General features: G+C 45.5%; 1 protein-coding gene across 1 annotated transcript; it reads right to left on the bottom strand.

Annotated features, from left to right (window-relative positions):
* Positions 1-436: 436 nt before the first annotated feature.
* On the bottom strand, positions 437-19,377 carry KCNQ2 (potassium voltage-gated channel, KQT-like subfamily, member 2; the record flags this gene model as incomplete). Its single annotated transcript, XM_010286021.1, has 6 exons — positions 437-1,156; positions 1,889-2,012; positions 10,560-10,691; positions 11,213-11,321; positions 11,748-11,971; positions 19,324-19,377. Coding segments are annotated over 6 exons (1,363 nt in total), but the record flags the coding sequence as incomplete, so codon positions are not given.
* Between the last annotated feature and the right edge of the window lie 2,110 nt (positions 19,378-21,487).

The raw sequence follows: 21,487 nt of genomic DNA, 5'->3' as shown, positions 1-21,487 counted from the left end.
ACCTAAAGGTGTGATCACCAGTGCCATGATGTGGCAATTCCCACCTAAGGCTTGTCAGCCACCAGTTACTGTGAGGTCCAAGAGCCCTGGCCAGGTGACTTATTCCTGCCCTGCACTTCTGAAGATTCCCAAGAAATGCAAATTGCCTACCCTGCACCATGAAATAATTTCACCTAATGACCTTAGAAAGAGAGTATGAAAGAAATTTGGACTTCACGGCTCCAGTTTGCTCACTGCCGTGACCCCTTCCACAAACGCAGGCTTGGACCTGCTTGTTCGCCCCCCAGAGTAAGCTGCATGAAAGTATCTGCCAGCTAAGGATGTCCTAGAAGGAGGAAAACCTTGGCTGTCAGTCTCCTCGAGAAGTTCAATGCCTGGACAGCTGGAGCGGGCAGCTGCCAGCGCTCGGACGTGGCTCGGTGGCTGCAAGAAGGCTTCACTGCCTGGGGGCTGACCAGCCCATGTCACTGAAGGGTCCCTCACCCGTGGCTGACCTGGGAGGAGGACCACAGGGCGTGCAGAGGTCAGAATCGGTGTCTGATTCCCCTTCTGCAATGTAGGGTCTGATTTTGGCCACGGCTGCATAGCAACCGTTGTTAAGGATGTCCAAATTCTCTTTGGACTGGGAGATGCTAAAGCCGCTGAAAGAGCGCTCCAGTTCCTCATGGTCTACCGAGGGGATGGAGATGGATGTGTCGCTGTCTCTCATGGCACTCTCATGGTGTTTGGTTGTAATGTCTTCGTTCCTCAGGTACTCTGCGCTTGCCCTGTGCCCACCGCTGTACGCTGACAAGGAGCGCTCGTGGGAGGGCGGAGGTGGGATGCGGACCAGCGAGCCGGGATCTCCGACGGGTGAGGAGCCATGGCTTTGCCGCTGGTAGACCTGCTGTTGGCAAGATGTTGACGGTGGGCATGTGTTGGTCGGGGCTGGCGGGGCAGAGAAGTTCTTCTGACCCATGGAGCTGGTGGACCTGATGATCTTGATGATGCAGCCGTTCTTGTCAATGTGCTCCCTGCTGTCTTCAGGGCTGTGGTAGGGAGGTGCTGGATCTGGTTCTTTGGACCCAAAATAAGCCTCTGTCTCCGTTGGTGGGATGCCCATTCGCTGCATGTAAATGTTCACCAGGAAGTCCAGCTTCTTCTCCATTGACTGAACCTGCAAACACCACAGTTCCAGCGCTATGCACTGCACACAGGTTCAAGCACATTAACATCCTGAGTACAAGCAACCTCCAACCCAGCTAGGCACAGGTATGGGGCTGGGCTTCACAGATGACTTCTGCCTACACTGACCTACACCAAACTGAAACTTTTAGTAAATATTTAATTATCTCCTGTTCTGAAGCATTTAATTCTCCACTTTGCTACAGGGTTTTCCTTAAGCTCCTATAATCCTTTTGACAGGCACCAAATTCCAGGAAAGCTGGAGCATACTCACATCATTTCAGCTCCTTACTGCATTTGGCACTTGCCTGGGTTCAGCTGGCCATGGGGATTGCTGAGCCTTATCCCCTAGGAAGATTGTCATCTTTGGCAAGGTCAGCAGCTACAGCAGCCAGGCTCATGGGTTCATTTGAAATACATCTAGCATGGTGGCAAAGAAACCAATGTGCCATTTTCAAAAATAATGCAGACTTGTGGTAAATTCACTAAAAAAGAAAGACTATGTGTCACAGACTCCAAAGTTCCTGTTTTGAATGTAGTACTTAGGTTTCTAAGACATTTAGTGCCCATTCATAACATCCACCTTGTTTCTTGTTCAAAATATTCTTAGCTTTTACTTTTTTTTCTAAATGGTAATGTCCCACTGGAGGAAAATAAGGCAAGGAAAAAACAACACAATGCATGCAACACCCTGTGGTAAGAACCCCCTCCTGACCCAATATACCTGTTTTTCAACTTTTCCAAGCCTGCCCATCATGCTGGGGTCTTCAGGCAGCTCCCCCTCCGCTGGCCCTTTGGTCCGATCCTTGTCGGTCATGGAGGAACCTCTCCCAACGATCTGGTCAACTCTACCGGGATCAGAAAATCCCCCCACCCCCGGAAAAGGACCTGGAGTTAGTTGGAGGCAGCAGGCGAGGAGGGCTCCACTTGTCGCGCCTCCGTGGGACAAAGCAACAGCCTTTCTCCCAACTAACACTCCAAATTACTCACAGACACGCAGTGGCACTGAAGTGTTAATTCAGATGCAAAATTCAGAGCAGTATTAGCAGAGTTTGGAATTATCCATTTCTGTTTATACAGATAAAACCTGGCACATTATGCACAGTAAATTTACCCACTGCAAAGTACTTCTTTAACTGGCTTTCTTCCAAATCAGTTAACTTCTTATTTGTACTGAGAAATTATTATTTTGGGGGAAGATCAAGTTTTCTTCCAAGCATATGTCAATGGGTTTTTTTTTCAGTCTTTGCAGCAGTTTCCTCTCTTCGATGCAAATGTTCAGTGTGTAATTCCCACGTCCACAAAAATGAGCCGTAAGATCCAGACGCCCGGGTGTAGTGCTAACTCTTTTAGCGGAATTACATCAAGGCTGAATTTGGTCACAACTCACCAAACATTACCGAATTGTTTTCATCTCAATACTACGGCAATTCACACCTGTATCATTAGACACTTTCTATTAGCAGGGCTCTGAGCCAGTAACAGCAGAGGACACACTCCTGCCAAATCAGCAGCTAAAGCTACTGGGAGAGTTGGTTGCCACTAACTTCTTTACACACATTACATTTGCAACTCCTCCTTCCCAGTCTAGAAACACCTGGGTTGATATACAGCTCCATATGCAGAGGAAGAAGGAGGGCAGAGCCAGTTTGAAAGCTGGAAGTGAATTTTATTTGAGGCATCAAATTATACATTTTCTCGAGAGTGAACGCTGGAGTTTGTTGATCCCTCAAAAGTCAGGGGAGCAATTCAGTTTTGGAATAGCTTCTTAATGGCAGCCCAGTTTATAAACTAATTCACACCAGGCAAAATTTACTCTTGCATAATGCACCAAACATACGGGTGGCAGGGGAAAAGAAGGGTTAATTAATCTGACTGAAACCAAGTTGAGGTATCTTGAGCGGAAAACTCAAAATGCTTCTTACGCAGTTTTGCCGTGTGGGCCATGGGTCCATGCACCAGGAGGAGGAAAAGGAAGGAGCTGAACACAGACAGACAGGGGAAAATGAACAAACAAAAAACAAGGAAAGGAATGAGACGTGAGGCTATTTCCAACACGAGAGCCATCTGTTTTCTTTACATTTGACAGGGACTTAATACATATGTTGGCTGTTGACACTAAGGGACAGATATCAGTGGGTACGGACCAGCGTGGCTCCCTTGGCTTATATTAGAGCAACAGCAGTTTACAGAAGATTTGGCTCAAAGAGATGAAGTGGATGAGCGCATCACACCAAGACAGAAAATAGAAGCCAACAATTATTTTAGAGTTTATCTTTGATCCCAGAAGATACTTCATTTGGGCAGGGATGCAACAGAATACAGTTCTGTTTAACAAGTCGTGTTTGATCCTTTGCTTAGCAATATAAGCACAGGAGTACAAGGAGCACCAAGTGCTATAATTACAAGTGTGAGGAATATGCATGCCTTATTTCTCTCTTGTAATGGGAGAAGGAAATCATTGACATGTACAGGAACTCCCCACAAGGGATGCAATTACTGACATGACATACAGCACAAGAAATCCTATGACAATGTCGTTACCGTGTAAGCAAAGAGGTATTAAATTGGATACCTCAGGCTACCTTGGTTTGGAATCACAAGTCAAGGCGTAGTACAGCCACTGTACGAACTCCTCTCCTGTATGCACAAGCAAGTAGACTATAGTAAAACAATGAACACGCATTTAAAGAGGCCCAAAGTCTAAATGCTACTGGATATTGTGGAAGGCCAAGGACAATCAGGGTGCTCTGTCCTCATGCCCCATCTAGCACAGCACTAACACTGAAATGTGTCAATTAATGGAAATGAGATGTTCTTCAACAGTTGCTGAGTAGAGCAGGCAGGCAGGACAGACTGTAACACAGAGAGGAAAACTGAACATTGCCATGCTGTGGCGTATCGTAATAGCAGAGACAGTCTTGTACAACCCTATTTCTAATCTTGCAGAAATTGAGGAAGGACTTCTGCTCTCTTTCATGTCCTTAAGAGAAGAGCTATTCAGTAAGTGAACTTCACATGACCAATGTGAAGCACAAGGGCCAGCTGGCACCTCACAGATGGAGTGATCACTAGTATCGTATAGAAGAGCACTGATTTCTTCTATCACTTTCAGGATGTTCATAACTTGCCCATAGACCTGCTGTGATTTAAAAGCAGGACTGTAGCCCTTCTCGGAGCTCACCTATAAAGCACTCAGAAGCCCGTGTCCATATACGATTGATACCAGAGCCCAAGAGAATTCCTGCTCCATTCATTCCCCTCGTGCCTATAACATAGTCCTGACTCCTGAGGTGGTCATCTTCCACAGCTCCAAGAAACCAGAGCCAGATCTCGCCTTGGAGGCAGGGTCTGCACTGAGGACGATGTGGTGGGCTGCTGTGGGCCACTGACTTCAGTGCAGAGAGGGGAGAAGAAGGCGAACCAAGTTCTTCTCTCTTGATGGGAGAAACCAGGCTTGAGATCTCCCACTCCTTTGCTTCCCATGGCAGAAGTTAGACCAGAGGACAGCACTCCTACCCTCAGCAAAGTGCAGAGATTTCATTTGTGCCATATCTGATACAAGAGAAGAGAGGAATTTCCTCATGAGCTCCCAGCCCACCTGTACCTAACGGAGCACCGCAAAGAGCAGGAGGACCTTTAGCCATTATAAAAGAGTCTGCGGTTTTGTCCAAATTGGGCAGCAAAGCTCAAAAGATGAAGAAGAGAGAACATATTCTACCTTTGCAAGCAGAGGGGCATAGTCTATGTTCCTACAGCGTGACAAAGGACCACAAATCTTCTGAGATGCCAAACCCCATCTCTGCACTACATCCCGTGGGGAGCCTTGTGTGTGCCCAACACTTATTTTGGCTGTGTCAAATACATGTGTGCAGAGGGAATGATTCAGCTGAGGCTCTGGAAGAGTCAGCCCCGTGTTTTTCGCTTCGTAGCAGAAGAAGATTCAGAGATTTCTAATGATGCAGGACGAACTGTGCCATCTGCTGTCCTTGATAGGCTCTGCTGGGTCTTAGTTTGGGAGGGAGAAAGGGGGTTGCTCTTTAAAGTGAATTTCGGTATCTTTCCTTCTTTCTAATGATACAAAAAAAATGTAAAGTCTTGCATCAGCCACAGTGCAGGTTTTCTCATGCTTCATTATGCTTCATGCTAACAGTGCATGCAAAAAGGTGTAATATGTCACCCTCGGGCCAGAAGCAGACATCAAAAGGTCAAACGGCTCAAATGAGATAAAAATGAAGTGTTTGGGAATATATATTCAATTCTGTTCTTTTTTTCTTTATCTCTTATAATTTTTTGTACACAGTCCAGGCATTGAAGCCAAACCCCCTTCATCCATGTCACAGGACTGGCTACTTACCTCCTCATTTGGCAATAAATTTGCTCTAAACGTATTTTCACCAACACCCGTTGTCTAAAAATTACAGCTGAGGTTGCACCTATTCTATGTTAAATCAGCTGATCAAGGGAATTTGATCCGAATTGTCTGTGTGAACAGCATGGAGAAAACATCTTTAGCCAAACCACAGCCGTGGGCACCCACTAGCATCCATCCGCCTTTGCTGGGAGCTACTTGCATGGAGCTACGACACGGACCCACGTGGTGCTGAGATGATGAAGGCCATGGCAGCAGAGCCCGACCCAGAAGTTTTGGATTTGGGCTTGGGGCTGCTCAGAGCTCTGGTTCCCATCCATCGGGCACCTCAGGCACCTCACAAGTCCCACTGGTGTCTGTGGGAGGATGCAGCTGCCAAAAATTAAGCACAGCATAAGCCTTTTAATGGGTGGGAGGAGGGGTTTCAGCAGCCTTCTGTACTCTGCTGCTTTCTGGAGCCTCTCAGCCACAGCTCAATAGAGAAGAAATGAGAAAATTCATTGAAAAAGGGAGCAAGTATTTTAAAAAGTATTAATGTTCCAGGAGCCTAGTGGGCATGTGCAAATAGATTTTTAATCTGGCCATCAGTATTAGAAACTGCAAAAACAATGGGGAAAAAAGTCATTAATATTAAGCTGATATAGCAACAGACTTGGATTGACTAAAATAAATATCCCAGTTTGAGGCCTCTTCCCCTTAGTACCCATCGATGACATTTTCTGTGTGCAAGGCACAAGCTTTCACACGAAAATCTGGCCTCTAGTGAGGGCTTGTTGCACACCTAATCTTAGAGGTTAAATAAAAAAAAAAGTATTTGAATTTTTATTTTTATTTTAAAATCAAAATGTTTCTGCAGATAAGAAAATTATTTAATTTTTAAAGACTAGTTTTGAGCCTCATCATTTGTGAGGGAGGAGAAATGGGAAAAATGCTTTTCTGAGAGCATCTTTTTTCCGAGCTTATAGCTTGGGGCTTCTGAAAAATTCTCTTATTTTTTTTAATGTTTGAGCTAGCTGAGGAGGAAAATATTCCTTTTACTCACATTCCTCAAGTGAAGATTACTCAGAGCAGCTTAAATAAAAAAACAAGAGATTTGTCACATATTAGCTCTTAGGGAGGGCAAGTACATTTAGAAAAAAAAAAAATTAGGCTAAGCTTGCTGCATTTAAAAATCACCTATGATTTGTGCACGGAAAACAATTTCTGGCAAGTATTTATACCTGCCTTGGGTTCCAGTGGTCTCAATACAAGGTGAAAATACAGCTCAGCTCACAGCCCTGCTGACCAGACCTCAGAATGCCCTAAAATAGGAACTTCAGCGAGAATATGTGCCTCGTGGCATCAGCTTTAGGTACGGTTTTACCTAAGGAGAGATCTTAATAAGGGCAATGAGCAAAATCACGCTGCGTGACTAAGGGCTGGGCTTGACTATTGCTCTTCTTTCTGCTTGCAAAATTGGGATTTAATTTTGTTTTACTATGAGTCCCGTGGTTGCAATATTTTAACACAATTTTTTTCCTCCGTGGTCCGTAGAGTTGCATCAGCAACAAAAAGAGACCCCTGTGTTCATTGGATATGAAACACTTCATTCTTACTTTGCCCCCTGAAGTAAACCTATTTCATAGCATAAAGAGCTGCGGAGGCTCCTTTGCTTGTCTGTGGAGTGTTTCATCTTTTAGAAAGTAGATTGTTCCGTTTATATTGGCTTTGTGGGTAAATATTCCACCTTTTACATTTGAAGAGAGCCTGATAAAATATGAGATTTTAAAAAGATATAATTTTGCTTTCTAACACCTAGAAGAAGACTGAAAATAGAAATACGCTAGCTGAAGAAACTGATGGTTATTGATAACCATATGAATGTCTTTTTTTTTTTTTTCCTTTGGCTTTCCTAGTGTGAAAGCTCATTACTAAAAGTAAATCAGAGCATACCCAGAGTAGCAAGCCCTTCTGAGTCATGATTTAGCAAGCTGCACTGCTAAGCGATAAATGCCGTCATATAACTGGCATGAAAGGGGTTTGACATTAAGCAAATGAAAAATCCAGAGAAAGCGGCATTTTGGTGAATCCTAACCTAGGCGAGTATTGGGGAGATTCTTTGGAAGAATACATGGGTCCTTTGGTTGGATACTTCTTATGCCGGGGAGTTGAAGGGGGTGGGGGACCCACAATCATATCTATCCTGGCAAAGTAAATAAGAAAAAAAGACACCAGCAAAATGCATAATGAAGCAACACGTAGAGAAAAGTTGGTCAGAAAAGTTGCAGAAAGAAACGACTGAAAAACAGAATGACAGAGAGAGAGAAAGAGAGAGAATTTGAAAATATATTCCGCTGGAAACCGGAATTTCCTACCACCTGGTTGTCAATGAAAGCCAGAGTCTTACCCACCCTGGGACAAGATTTGGAGATTTGGGCACCACTTAAGCATCTTTAGGAGATCCCCCCACCCCAGATGTAATAGGCAACATGCTTTACCCTCTGGAATATATTTGCGTATGTGTAGCAATATCCCATTGAGGTGGTCGGATATGAAAAAGCATATATGCATTCTCCTTTCAGTTCCAGTGCTAGATAACACATCCTCAGCTAGTCCAGAAAAGCATGAGCCATTGGGAGTCAGTGAGATACGCTGCGGGATTGTGTAACTCAATGAATGGGAGACATCCATGGCTGGCAAGGTGTCAGGATGAGACAGTGTGAACACAAGACTGAAAAGAGCACATTACAGACACAGTGACAGAGGCGTTAATGATTAAAGAGGAAAGTGCATGTAAACACCCCAGAAACGTGCTTGAATAAAGCTTTAATCCACCAAAGCCTGGGCTACAGGAGGTCACAGCCAGTCCTGCCAAGCTGAGCTGGCAGGGAGAACATAGTGCTTTGATTGCTGAAGGAAAGGGAAATAAAAATATCTGTTCTCCAAGATGCCCCGTGACAACGTCCCTGGGCTCCACTGTATGGGTTCACTGTACTTATAGTGCTGGTTGGTCATGCCCCAACATTGGCCACAGCCACTCCAGCCACACACCTCGTCTACGGGGTGCTCTCTCCAGTTGTACTGGGCAGGTGACCAGCCATGGGACCTCTTGGTGCCCAACTGGCTATGATGATGGATGAAGACCCCAAGGAGGGTCTGCTCCCATCACCATCACTGATCTTCTGCTTGGTGGGAACAGTGAAACCAGTAAAGCTGCCTGGTAGCCCTGGATCCCAAATCCAGATATTTCACACTTTTGAAGCAGCTCCTGGTCCTCCTGGCTTCCCTGCAGTGGGGTGGATGACAGCCCTAGGCTAGTCCAGCCTCAGCAACCTCAGCCTCGCAATCCCACAGGTACAGCTAAGAGGAGAATTCAGTTAGGTCTTTAAAAGCTGCAATTCCTTACCCCAGCCCCTCAAAAACCCCAGCCAACCACACTGCTTTGTCTTTGGAGCAGACCACCTTGAAGGACTGGCAATGGAACACTTGGGTGGACGGTGAGGCAACCAGCTCAAGGTGTTGAAAACTCAGGTGTCCCACCTGGAGCCAGTGGAGATGACAACCCCAATGGCTCACTACTCACTGCAGAGGCAGCCCAGAGGCCTCTCATTTCAGTTTATTAAAGTTAGGAAATATCAGTCCCCTCCTTCTCCTCTTCCCCCTCCAGATTCAGCTACACGTCTTGGATCTATAATCATTGAACCTGGGCTGAACGGGGGTAAGAGGCTCAAAGAGAGGAAATTCTCCAGGACACTTTAGTCTCCATCGCAAGGGAGAATTTACCTTCTGGCAGCAACGCTGAGAAAGTTACCTCTGCTGTCTGTACATCAAAAATAGCAGAGTTAAAACGGTCTCTGAGAGATTAATGGCAGAAGAGAGATTCCTCCTTGTCGTCAGACAATTTTCCTGTTCCATTCCTGGGGTTCATATTAGCTGTTTGCATACCCAAACACGTATTTTTGCACATTTTCTGACTCTACCAGAGACCTAGATGGGTTTGAAATTAAAGGAAAACTTCCCCAATGGTTTCCAGAGGAAGCTGGGCTGCCACAGCCATCAAGGGAAATACTTCCATTCTCCAAGTGTAAAAGTAAATGGTATATTATTCTGAATGGAGATAGCCTATGGCCAAGCCCTGCCTCCGTCCTGGGTGTCCTTCGAGCTCAGCAGAACTGGGGCCACTTCTGCTGAGCCGACACAGCCGGAGTATGTCGAGGTTTGGGGTCTCATTTTCAATGTGGGACATCAGGGCTGAGGGAGCAGCGGTCAGACAAAAAGGTTTAGCTCAGACCTTCTGTGCAGGGGACTAAATTCATATGGGGTTTTTTTCAGGAGAAAATTAAATTTTAAATGCCCTTCTCAGTTCCATTTGTCCCTTTTTCACATTTTTTCCCCTATTAAAACTAACTCATGTCCCCCTAAAATGTGAGCACAGAAGCTGAAATGCAGCTTGGCTAAATCACACCTACATTGGTGGGCTTGGATAAGAAATCCCCATCTGCATGTATTTTTGGCAGACTGTGCCACCCGTGGAGGGATTCCTCCTAAAACAGCTTAACATCCTCAGGGCGGGAGCTTCCTCGCTGCCCGCTCTGCCCAGAGCAGCAGGATCACAGCCAGCACACCAGATTTTATTTTGTGTCCCTCCCAGAAAGGTACCAAATTAGCCACATTAGCCTTCAGACTGGGGCACCAAGCCTTTGCTGTCCTGCCAGGAACACCACAGAGAGAGGCACCTGCCTTACCTATGGGATATAACATAATGACAGAAACTCCCAAAGTAGGAGGATGAGCCCTGATTTTTGTTTGTATGTCCTGGGGTGGGCACTAAGACACTTTTAGTGGCATAACGCCACCATTCGCAGTCCCTGTCCTCCTCATCCCCGTGGATTCCAGCCACAAGCATTGATGTTTTCCTTGAGGCTTTCTCTTAGGAAGCAAAAGAATAAGCTGTAGTTGCAAAGGAAGGTGTCTCTGTCCTGGCAATACCTCCACAATGAACAAAAAACGGTGAAAAAAAGAAGCAGAGAGAGGGGTCTCTTGCCTGGCCTGAAGGTTTTTAATCCGGGAGAGCATGTCCAGGTGACCGGCTGAATACTGCTCGATGACATCCATCACGTCGTAGGGCCGAAGGCTCTCCTTGAACTTGCGCTTGGAGACGAGAAATCTCATAATGCTGCAGGAGATGGAGAGGAAAGGCACAATATAGTCGCTGGGCTTGCAGCCTGAGCTGCTTAGTGGCAGATAAAAAACACTGCAGGGAGCTGCTTTGGAAGGAAAATGGGAATAAATCCTAACCCTGTGGGCTTGGGAGAGGGTGCGGCAATAGGAGAGGGGAAGGGGACTCCGGGGGCTCATGGCTGAAGCTCTGTCTTTGGTGGGGGGTCCCTGACGTCCCTTGGACTATCAGCTGTGCGAGTGTCCTCTGCACCGTTTTTATAAATGTCAGCACTAAATCTCAAAGTTAGCGAGAACGATCGTTTGGATGCATCCCTGCAGGGGATTTTCCTGTTTCTCCGTTTATTCCTTCCCTCAGCAAAAATTGCCCTTTCTGGCAGAATTTTCTGTAAAGGAGGGCAGGCCACCCAGGGGAAAAACAGCCTGCAGCACAGACATTTCAGCCTGGACTTCAAATTTCCTTTTTTTCCCCCCTATTGTTTATTTTTCTGGGCCGCTTTCCCCCTCTCCCTCTCTTACCACACTGCCCTGATGCTGACTTTCAGTCCTGGTGTCAAATCTTCCGTCACAAACTCGCAGTTGCAGCTTTTGTTCTCATCAGGAATGTCTTCTCCAGGGAGGCTTGCTTCTGGGTTTGGGAAAGGGAGGAATAAAGACAACGCGTTACTATTTCCCATGTTGGTGCCATGCGAGAAAAGGCAAGTCCGATCGCCAACAGCAATCCCAGGGGGAAACATGAGAGATGTCTTTGCTGAGCATCCTGACAGAAGCATTTCCCCAGACGTGTTATGGTGACATCCAGCAGCTCTAATCCACCTCTAGATGCCTGACCCTGCCTCCTTTCCCCATCCCTATATACATAGATACATACATTATCACGGGTCTCAGCAGGGTTTTTCTTCTCTCTTATTAAACTCCAAGCAAAAGGAGTGGAAGGGGAAGGAGACCTACGGGAGCAACCTGGCCGGCAGCTCTGCCCTTCTTCAGTGGGTAGGGAGGGGATGTCGGGGCCAGCTGGGGATTTGGGGTCCGGCATGGCGCCCCAAGCCCTCACCTTCTGAGTTTTGCCGTGACGCTGCTCCCTTGATGCGGAAAGCTTGCCGGGCTCGGCTGCGGTCTCCGAAGCTCCAGCTCTTGGGCACTTTGCTTGGGCTGTCCTCGATGCTCTGGTCAGCGCTGGGGGACCTCCGGATGCCCTGAGCCTGTGGAGAGCCTTTCCCTTTGGTGCCAGCACCGCGGGGACTGGAGAAGACACGATCTTTCAAACTGACCTTCTGACTGTTCAGAGAAACACGTTGAAACAAAGACAAAAAGGAGACAGCAGGAGGAGTCATTCTGGAAACCACGCAGTCCTTCCCCACCAGCCATTAGAAACCAAGAGCACTTCCAAGCAGCAGTGAGATGTAGTTTTGCTGTTGGCTTTGGTTTTTTTTAATATATGTTTCTTTCTTTTCTTTTTTTTTTTTTAAAGAAAGCATTGTAGAAATGTTTCCGTCATAATGAGTGAAATGGGAATGATTATTAAGAGAGAGAAAATAATGAGGACTTAAACAGAAGCCCCTCGTGGGATGCCAGGGCTGGCGGGACAGAATGACGTTAAACAATGAGGTTATGATTCCTTAAATCACTGATGGTCTCCGATCACGAGCGAGGAAGCTTTTCTTTCACAATTGCCTTCCAAAACCCTATATCTAATAAGAAAATACCAATAAAAACCTGCCTTTATCTTAACTTTTAACTTTCTGGGAAACACTTCATTTCTGGTGCTCAGACCTGTCCTTTTTCTTGCTTCAGCTCCTGTATTTCCTCCCTCTTAAAACACATCTGCCCCTTTTATATATTCCAAAGAGTTCCTCTTTTTCCAGTCATATGTTTAAATACCTAAATACAAACATTTAAATGTGCAACTTCTTTGTATCCTATAAAGTTTCAATCTAAAAGCCAGCTAACATCTATCTGCAGGTCTGTTACAGCTGTCATAAACATGCAAAGCAAAATTTTACAACTTCAGAAGATGGCATTTTATTGCTGTTTTTCTACTAGCATCCCATTTCTTTAAAACCTTGTAATTATGGTTTGAAAAGAAGATCTCTCCAGCAACAGAGATGACCTCACTGAGAAATAGTCTGCTGACCGCCCAGCTCTAATTATTTTCCAAATTCTGAAATTGGTAATTTAAAAATTCCACCCAAATGAAGATGATGAATTTTCACATGAAAATTACAAAACAAAAAGATTTTGTCAATCTTTATGAAAGGTCATAGAGACAGTACTGGGGAAACCAAACTGCATATAGTTTTGGATAATTCGATATCTTCTGAACAGCAATTGATTATTAAAATACACTATTAGAAGTTAGACAACCAGTGCAAGGCACTTGCACACACAGCCAGTGTTTTATATATAAGTAGATCAAAACTGAGTCAAAACACAGATTTAATTCCCAATACTCTGTACCATTGCAGTAGCCACTTATCGTTTGGCTGCAAACGCTCTGACTCAACTTGTGGGAAGAACACTGCAGGAATTTCGATTTCCACATCCGATTTCCAGGTCACCAACCAAAGACCTGGGTTTTTTTCTGTCTCTCGGCAACGCCACCTTAAAACCGAGAGCCAGAGAGTCCTCCTTTGCCTTCAAAACTGGCATGAGGCTCTTCGGTCCGAACCTAGCTGCTGATATTTGAAGGAAAGCAAAATGCAGCTCCCTTTTCCCCAGCTGTGCTGTGCTGACGGGAACAGTCGTTTCTGTCAGCGAAGGAAGAAGACGTGACTCGAAGACACGCAGGGAGCAGATCTGTCGAGTAAGAAGGTGCTATTTTTACAAAGTCACCTTACATTGCGAGATGCCGAACATGTACAGGGCGAGAAAGGTGCTTAGGCAGCATTTTCCAGCGCTGCACAGCCTGGTCCCGGGGAGGCACCGCTGCCCTGAAGCAACGCCCAGGGAACGGGGCGAGCGGCTCCTGGGCCGCCGAGCAGGGCTACCTGTGGCCATCGGCTGGGCAACAATTTCAAGTCGAAAGATACGTTTGAGAGAAAATAAAATTTGTTCACGGCCGAGTTAGAGAAGACAGAATTAATCCAATTCATGACGCATTTTTAATTCAGTGAAACTGCATATGCAGGTACTGGAGGTTCCCTTCCAGCACGCTGCCCACCGGCAGAGCCTGCCTGAAAGCCACGGGACCGACAGACGTTCAGCGTAGCCAAAAATCACATCAGAGGTACAAATCCACACGGGAATCTAGGAACAAGCATGTGCCTAAATACCTCTCTGGGTGTAAGCCTTAGTCACTAAGGCTACCAAAATCATTGTACATAATGAGCCAAATGTTTAAAAGCAATTCTCACTCTGTGTTTCTTGGATTAGAAACCAGGTTGAAGTTGTAGTTGTCATTTGATCCGAAATAGGACAATTGGACTTTTTTTCTTTATTTTAGTTGATTTTACAGAAGAATATTCCTGGAATCTACTGCATTTCAGTAGTACCAATACTTTGAACTACCTGGTCTTCTTTAAAAATAAGTTTTAGAAAAATGAATCAGCAACACATCAGTATCCAGAATTCAAACCAATCTCTTTGCGCCTCATCCTCTGCAGGGTTGCTCCCATCACTGATCTCGGTGTAAAACCGGTTGCCTAACACGGAGCAAAGCCCTTTTCCATTCCCATAATAAATATGGTGCAAATGTTTGCAAGAATCACACAAAAAAAAAAAAAAAAAGAAGCATTGAACTCAGTGAGAAATATGAGCAAAGAGTTTCAAGCCTGATAGCATGAGGTGCAACACTTCTACACATTAAAAAATCTCATAGAAATTTGATGAACAATTAAGATCTGGGTGGGTTTTGTTCCTGAGTACTCACTAATCAGAAAAAAAACCCAACACCTGATGTAACTTCTTTGTTTTAATATAGGTGACATGAGACAACATGAACAATTAATTGAATTTTTCCTTTTGCCATGCAGTTCTCTCATTGGAAATGACACCTGGAATCACATGCAAGCACAATCCCTGCAGAGGAAAACGCTGTTGGGGTCTGCAGGAGCTGGTAGGAAAGAGTCCAAAAGAAATAGAGACATATATAGAGATATATGTTGTCAGCTAATCCAAGATCATGTTCTCATTCAACCAGAAAGTCATGCAGAGTGACGCAGAGTGTCTCAGAGAAGTGGTATTTAGGTGTCACTCAAGTAGATGGTAAATGAGCCTCAGTTCAGTGGGAAGTGTATGTGTTGGTGACACGAACATGAGGGAAGCAGTAACCCAGCCGCAGATGATAATGTGAACGGAAGCTTGACAACGTGAACTGAAGCCTTGCAATCGTGAGCACGGGGCAGGGCACCCTGCTGGGGCCGGGAGAAGGGAAGGGAAGGGAAGGGAAGGGAAGGGAAGGGAAGGGAAGGGAAGGGAACTGTGGCTTTGTAACCAGAGACAAAAATAATGGGAAGCCATAACAGCATAATGGGGCATGCTTTCATTCCTAATCTTCATAACCACTTTCAGTTGGCACCTATTAGAAACATATTTGATAACAAAAAAACTATAATGTTTCTAGCCTGACTTTGGGGAAGGTTTACAAAACTTTCACCTTTTGACTTGAATTTAACAAAGGATAGAAACTGAGTTGACTTTTTTCTGCTGCCAGTCCAAAAACAAGAGCCCATGCTGGACAAACACGTAAGGATCGATCCGTGGTCCCACGAGCTGATAGAAAGATGCTCACTGCTTTAGTGGACTTTGCGTTTAGGTTCATTTAGGTCCAACAGCCCAGCACTCAGCAGCAAAATGCATGCGAGCTAACCTTCAAATGAGCTGCCATCAGCCTCCTTAGGATCCTGGGGGTTTGAGCTCCTATTTGAAACCCTCTGGTTTGGGTTTCATTCCACAGCACTCTATAGTATTAAATTAGCACTTTTAAAAAATGTGGACTCATTACATTAGCAGTAATTTTGGGTCAATAAAAAGTATTACCTGTAACTTCTCGTCATTGATTTTAAAGCACGCTTGAGCAATTGTTTCATTTTCTCCTTTCATTTTGTAGCCAGCAAACATTAGCCAAACTGAATTAAACTAACATGGACTGAGATCCACCTCTGCATAGGAACTCAACCAGTAGCAGTGTTCCTTCTTCTGAAAAGCTATGGCCAGGAGAAAGAGGCTATCTCCTGTTGGGAAATGAACACTGTTTAATTAAAAATTTAATTAAAAAACGCTGTTTTTTAATCCAGCATTTGTGCTGAGCTCATGGCATATGAGAACAGCTTGTTAAAACCAGGCAGGAGAGAATGATAGCCTTTGTGGCGATCACTGGGCTCCAGTCTGGTCGCAGGTGTGAATAAGAGGCAGAAACCAATTACTGGAGACATGAAGGAAAGGTAAATACATCTGTGTGTGCAACGCTTGCCATGACTAGAGCAGAAACCAAGAGAGGACCAGGCTCAAGCCTGGTTTGCCTCCCGTGATTTCAGAAAAGCCATTGCAAAGGTGAATTCAGCCCAGAGAATGGAGTATCTAGAAGCAGAGCAAGCTGGGCATAAGGAAAGCAAAAGGTCAACCAACAATCAATGTCATGGTGAGTAATCCTGCTTCTCCTCCTTGTCCACAACCACAGTGTTAGACTTGGGTTGAAGGGAGTCACTGAAATCATAACGGGAAAGACCAGACTTGCACCATCCCTGCAGGCAGCACGTAAACCTGGCTGAGCATGGGGCCTTGGGTGAGTGAAGGGACACTGCAGCCAGACACATGTCTTTAACCTTGGCCTTCGGCATTTTGCAGCATTGTTGTTACACCGTCACCCTACTCTTCCTAACACACAGCGTTTTCCCCAAACTGATGTTGAGTGCTGTCAAACACCACATCGCACATATCTTCGGGCATCTGCAAGTAACCTCTTGCTGTTTGCCAGCTCAGCTGTTTTGCATTTCAGGAGCAAAGCCAAACAGCTAGATTGCATCTTCAAGCTGGCTGATTATTCCTAAACAAGACTTTAAGAAACATGCTACACCCAGACCCGTAGCACAGTCAAGGGCTCTGCAAACATCTTTCCTTCACTGGTCCGTCTGCCATTTCTTCCCACGGTCAGGTCTCTGTGAGGCCTTCATCCCCCTGAGGAGATGCCAGGGAAGTCTCTTACAAAGCAGAGTATGAGAGACCTGATAATCTGGCTTGGTATAGTTATATTACTGTCTAAAAATGCATGCATTACTGCCTTTATTGACTAGAGATCATTGGTTTAGTACATTAAGAAACCACGGCTTCCTAAGGAGTTTTCTATTAATTTACCTACATTGAGTTTTTTGTGATTGCCTCATCGTTTACTGTTATTTTGTTATATGCATCCTAGATGAAGGCTTTTACTACTCAGTCTTAGATGCAACGAAGTGCTGGCATCTATCCCTAAGAGCTTATGCAGTGGGGGATTGCAGGCGGGTAGCCCAAGGGTCCAGGAAAACAAGACATTTGAATTATTTTTATGTCCCTTCAAGGTTAACCTATTTAGTTTTTTAGTTTTACTAAAAGACAGTGTGTAAAACACTACATTCAGGATGGATGCAGGTTAACAAAGATGCTCTTGTAGCTACTCCAAAGTTCAAGACTCCTTTTTGACTGGAAGAACCACAGTCTGTAACCCTCCTTCTCTGGGTCTCCAATGGATCAAGAAGATGTTGAGATAATAATTTGTTTCATCCTCCTTTTCCCTTGCAGAACTCAAGATGGGGGAGATGAAATGAGGAAGGAATTCAGTAGAAAATAGAAAAAATTATACCGACTTTACCAATTAAAAAGTCATGCCTAGGAAGACCATGCAAGGAAGACATTAAGATCAGAGTGGCTGATTTTCCAGAAAACAGAACTGGACATGGACAGGTGAGAAGACAGCACTTTACGAATATCACTGCTTGTTTTAATCTCTGCCAAAACCAACCTCAACACTGAGCAACCGAAAAGCACCTTCCTCTGGGGAGGAGTCCCTGCTTGCACTCCACCTCCAAGGCTAAAACAACGTCACCTGGCAAATGGAAACACTACAGAAGTCATGGCAATTTTTTTCAGCTAGGCTGTTAACCACATCTTTGCCATTTGGAAATGCAGCTGATGATCACCCAATATTTAAACCAGACCTTTCAAGAATAGACTTCAAGGAAGGCCACAGTACCATCAAAACACGTAGGAGGAGGCTAACTCAAAGATTCAGGCACATGGGGTTTCCTACCATGGAGAATTGCTTATTATGAAACCTAGATCATGCCCCCTTCCTCTCTGTTACCCATTCAGAGATGGGATTTACCACACTACTTCTGAGCTTCTGGTACACGCAAGTCTCAGGCATGAGTCTTAGCCTCTATTCTGACAGATAATAAAAATAGCCAGCAGGGGAAAAAATAGCAAGAAAAGAAAAGATACAAGTTGGAACAATTAATGGAGGAAATCAGAGATACATATACTTTTAAAGCCATAGTTTTATAGTCTTAAAGCTGTAGTTTGTTGGCTTTCTGAGGGAGACAGAGACTGGTGATTTTGAGAATTAAAACGGACTCCAAAAAAGAGCATGCAAAAATCCGATTTCACAAACATGCGGCATCACTCAGTGCCCTGCCACCCCCGGGCTTTCCACCTGCCTGGCTGCGGGGGGACGAGCTGATGGGGTTCGCCTGCCAGCATTCACAGCATGCAAGCTCTGGGCATTGGTAATTCAAGAAGGTGCATGTTTGCTGCTGAGAAGCAGTGTCTGGGGCCGGGGGAAGAGACTCTTCCAGTGCAGGTGTGGAAGTAGACGTATTTATGCACAAGTAAATGAAGACGCGTGTATCGGTGTACCCTCATGGCCGTCAGACGGGTGCGCTGAGGGATGCTCCCTGGGAGTTCTCTGAAGCCGCCTAACAATTGTCAGCTTGATGAACAGGATGAAAACACTGCCCGTACGAAGCCCTCTGCTCTAGCTATCTGTTCCCCACGGGACCTAGAAACAGAACCATTCGCAATGCCAATGTCAACACTGAGGGGAACCCTACGTCTGCTGGGACAGGCTGAGATTAGTCCTTCTCTAGCTGCGTAGTAGAGGTGCTAGATAGGCAAGCTGTGGCTTCCGAAGGCCACAGGACTAGGAAAGGTCAATTTGTAGTGTTCAGAGAGCCAAAGGAACGGTGATTGAGCAGAGGTAGGAAGCCGGTATTTGTCATGCTACTAACTTGGTACTGCTGTACAATGCAATTTAATTTGCAAGGAAGGATTGCTTGGACCTTGAAAAGGGATGGACCAATAGGGAGGAAGGGGTCTTTTAAAAAAAAAATAATTAAATTTCAAATTTTTTTTTTCCCTTAAATTTTCCATCATTTGTTAAACTTCAGTTCCTGGCCTCCTCCGTTGCTGAGCAGACACTGGCTTGCTAGCCCAGAACAAATTCCACATCCTCGTCTCTTTGATTCACGTGTTCTGCATGATTAGCAGCCAAGGAAGCCTCTAATTTCTGAGCGGGCAATGGGGAGGCTCTTTCACCTTGTTTTTACTCATCTAGTACCTCTATTAAGCAGAGAAGTGATCAGAACGGGTGGTAGCAGGGTAGAGGGAGAATGAGCCGTGCAGCTTTTGATTAGTTCCGTGCGACGCATTTCCCGTGGTACCTAGAGTTTCCTGAGCAGCATCCGCATAGTGACTCTCTGCACGGTTTGCTTTTACTGGAAATGAGGGGAGAGTAAAAATTAGACCTGGAAGCAAATGCCAGACAGGAAACTTTTGATTACTGACTCTAGGTTTAAAAGACAGGTGTTTTGAGGGCCGAGTTCATGACAGGATTTTTCTGGTTGAGTGTTAAACGGAAAAATAAAGATAAAAATCAAGGCCGTTTCTGAAATTTGTCTCACTGTGGTCAGTAAATGCCATTACTAGAAATGATGCATTTGGCATCGAATTGGTGGCGTCAGTTCATCTACAATTGACCGAGTCCTGCAGGAAGATTTTTTTCATCTGCATAGGAAACAAAAAGTACTCTCTTCTTCCTCTAAACAGATAAGAAAGACATTTTTTTAATTGTCTGAGCCATGGAAAGCCAAAAATTTAACTTGTTTTGTTCAACAACATCGAAAAGTTTCAAATTTCTTCTTTTTTTTCCCACCAAAAAAACCTCACAAAGAGAGGTAGTTAATCTGTGAATTATTTGCTCTTCTCCCACAGAAAATGTATTATATTAAGCCTGGCATTAAAAAAAAAAAAAAAAAAGATAAAAACAGAGTGTGGTGCAGTCCCTTATGGGACAGGATTTGAACATCCGCGTTCATGCATCTGATTTTCATAACGCTTTTCAGACGGGCCCCTACCACTCGCGGGGAGGTACTGGCTTTGCTGAGGCACCACCGCAGCTCCCGTCAGCCCATCCCAAATCGCTGCCCAGGTACTGCCCTGCCAGGAGATCGCCACCACGACCGGGTCCTCCGCGCCATGGAGCAGCCCTCTACCTGCGCAAGGGTAATGACGTGGTCCCCACCGTCCCACCAGCGGGCACCGCTTGCGGAGTTCACGGACAGACTGAAAAAGGCTGAAGGGCGTATAAACCCAATCTCGTTTTGCGCTTGAACTCGGCAATCGGAGGAGCTCGTGGGCACACGCAGAAGGAACTTGCAGGAATTCCTTCTGCTTCACGGCATCCCGTGCAAGCTCAGCCGGCACCACCCACTGCCTCCTGAGGACTCCTCAGGTGCCCACGATGGGACCCCGCATCCCCAGGGAGCCCCGGGGACCGGCAGCGCTACCGGGGCTGCTCTGGAGCTGGGGTCTGAGCATCGCGGCGTGGGAGTGGGATATTCAGCATGCAGAGCCTCAGGGAGACGCGTGGGTTACTCTCCCCTGCGGTCCCTATGGAAAGATGCGGTCCCTTCTGTGCAAATAATCTGCTCCCCTAAAGGCAACTGATTATTTCCAGATTACTGTCAGTCCCAGCATGAGTCTCTGGCACCAGTTTAGTTGGTTAGAAGGTCAAACGCCAACCCAGGCTAACCCAGCCCATCGGGCTGCTGTGATTGACACAGGTTTCCACGGGCAGTGGCGGCTGGTGACACCTCGGACACCCTCGGCTGGATGAGCAGGGGCCCACTGAGTCGACCAAAGGCATCCTCCAGTGTGTACAAAAGCCTTAATCACACCCCTGAACGGAGATATTAATGTTGTGTGTATCTCAGACAGACATATACATACATTGATATATAGATATACGCACAGATATACATACACGTTACAAGGTGGCCCGGTCCAGCACTCACTCAATGTAACAGCCAAGGTCTTGCTGAGCTCATTAGGGTCAAGGACAAACCACAGCTGAGGACAACCTTCCAAAGAGGTTCCTCTCCTTACCTACAGGACTGAACTCATGCTGGACAAAGTAATCTGAGTTTTAGCTTCCCAGTTCCTTGGAATCTTTCTGTTTCTTTCTCTCTGATATTAATGTATTGTTACGATCACTTAATTCATTGATTTTTAGCTTTTCACCCAATCGTATTTTGGAAAATACAAGAGGAAGAAATGTGGTTGTGGATGCCTTCAGATGTTGATCAAACCGTCTGTTAAAGAGCATCTGAGGCACACATTTCACGTAGGAGCCTCCATAGTCCTGGCTAACCACGTGTTTGTCTTTTTGACATTACAAGCAGAAGACAAAATAAACAGAGACGAGATGCCAGAGCGCATTTCCAGCCTGATTAACACAGGAGTAATCGAACGCCATTACCGCTCTGATTTTCTCACCCCTCCTGGCTTTCTGCAGCAGGAGGGGTGAGAAAAGCCCCACACAGAGCA

Source organism: Phaethon lepturus, unplaced genomic scaffold (assembly GCF_000687285.1).
Source record: "Phaethon lepturus isolate BGI_N335 unplaced genomic scaffold, ASM68728v1 scaffold51700, whole genome shotgun sequence".
NCBI lineage: Eukaryota > Metazoa > Chordata > Aves > Phaethontiformes > Phaethontidae > Phaethon > Phaethon lepturus.
This window is presented reverse-complemented; position numbering and strand designations above follow the sequence as displayed.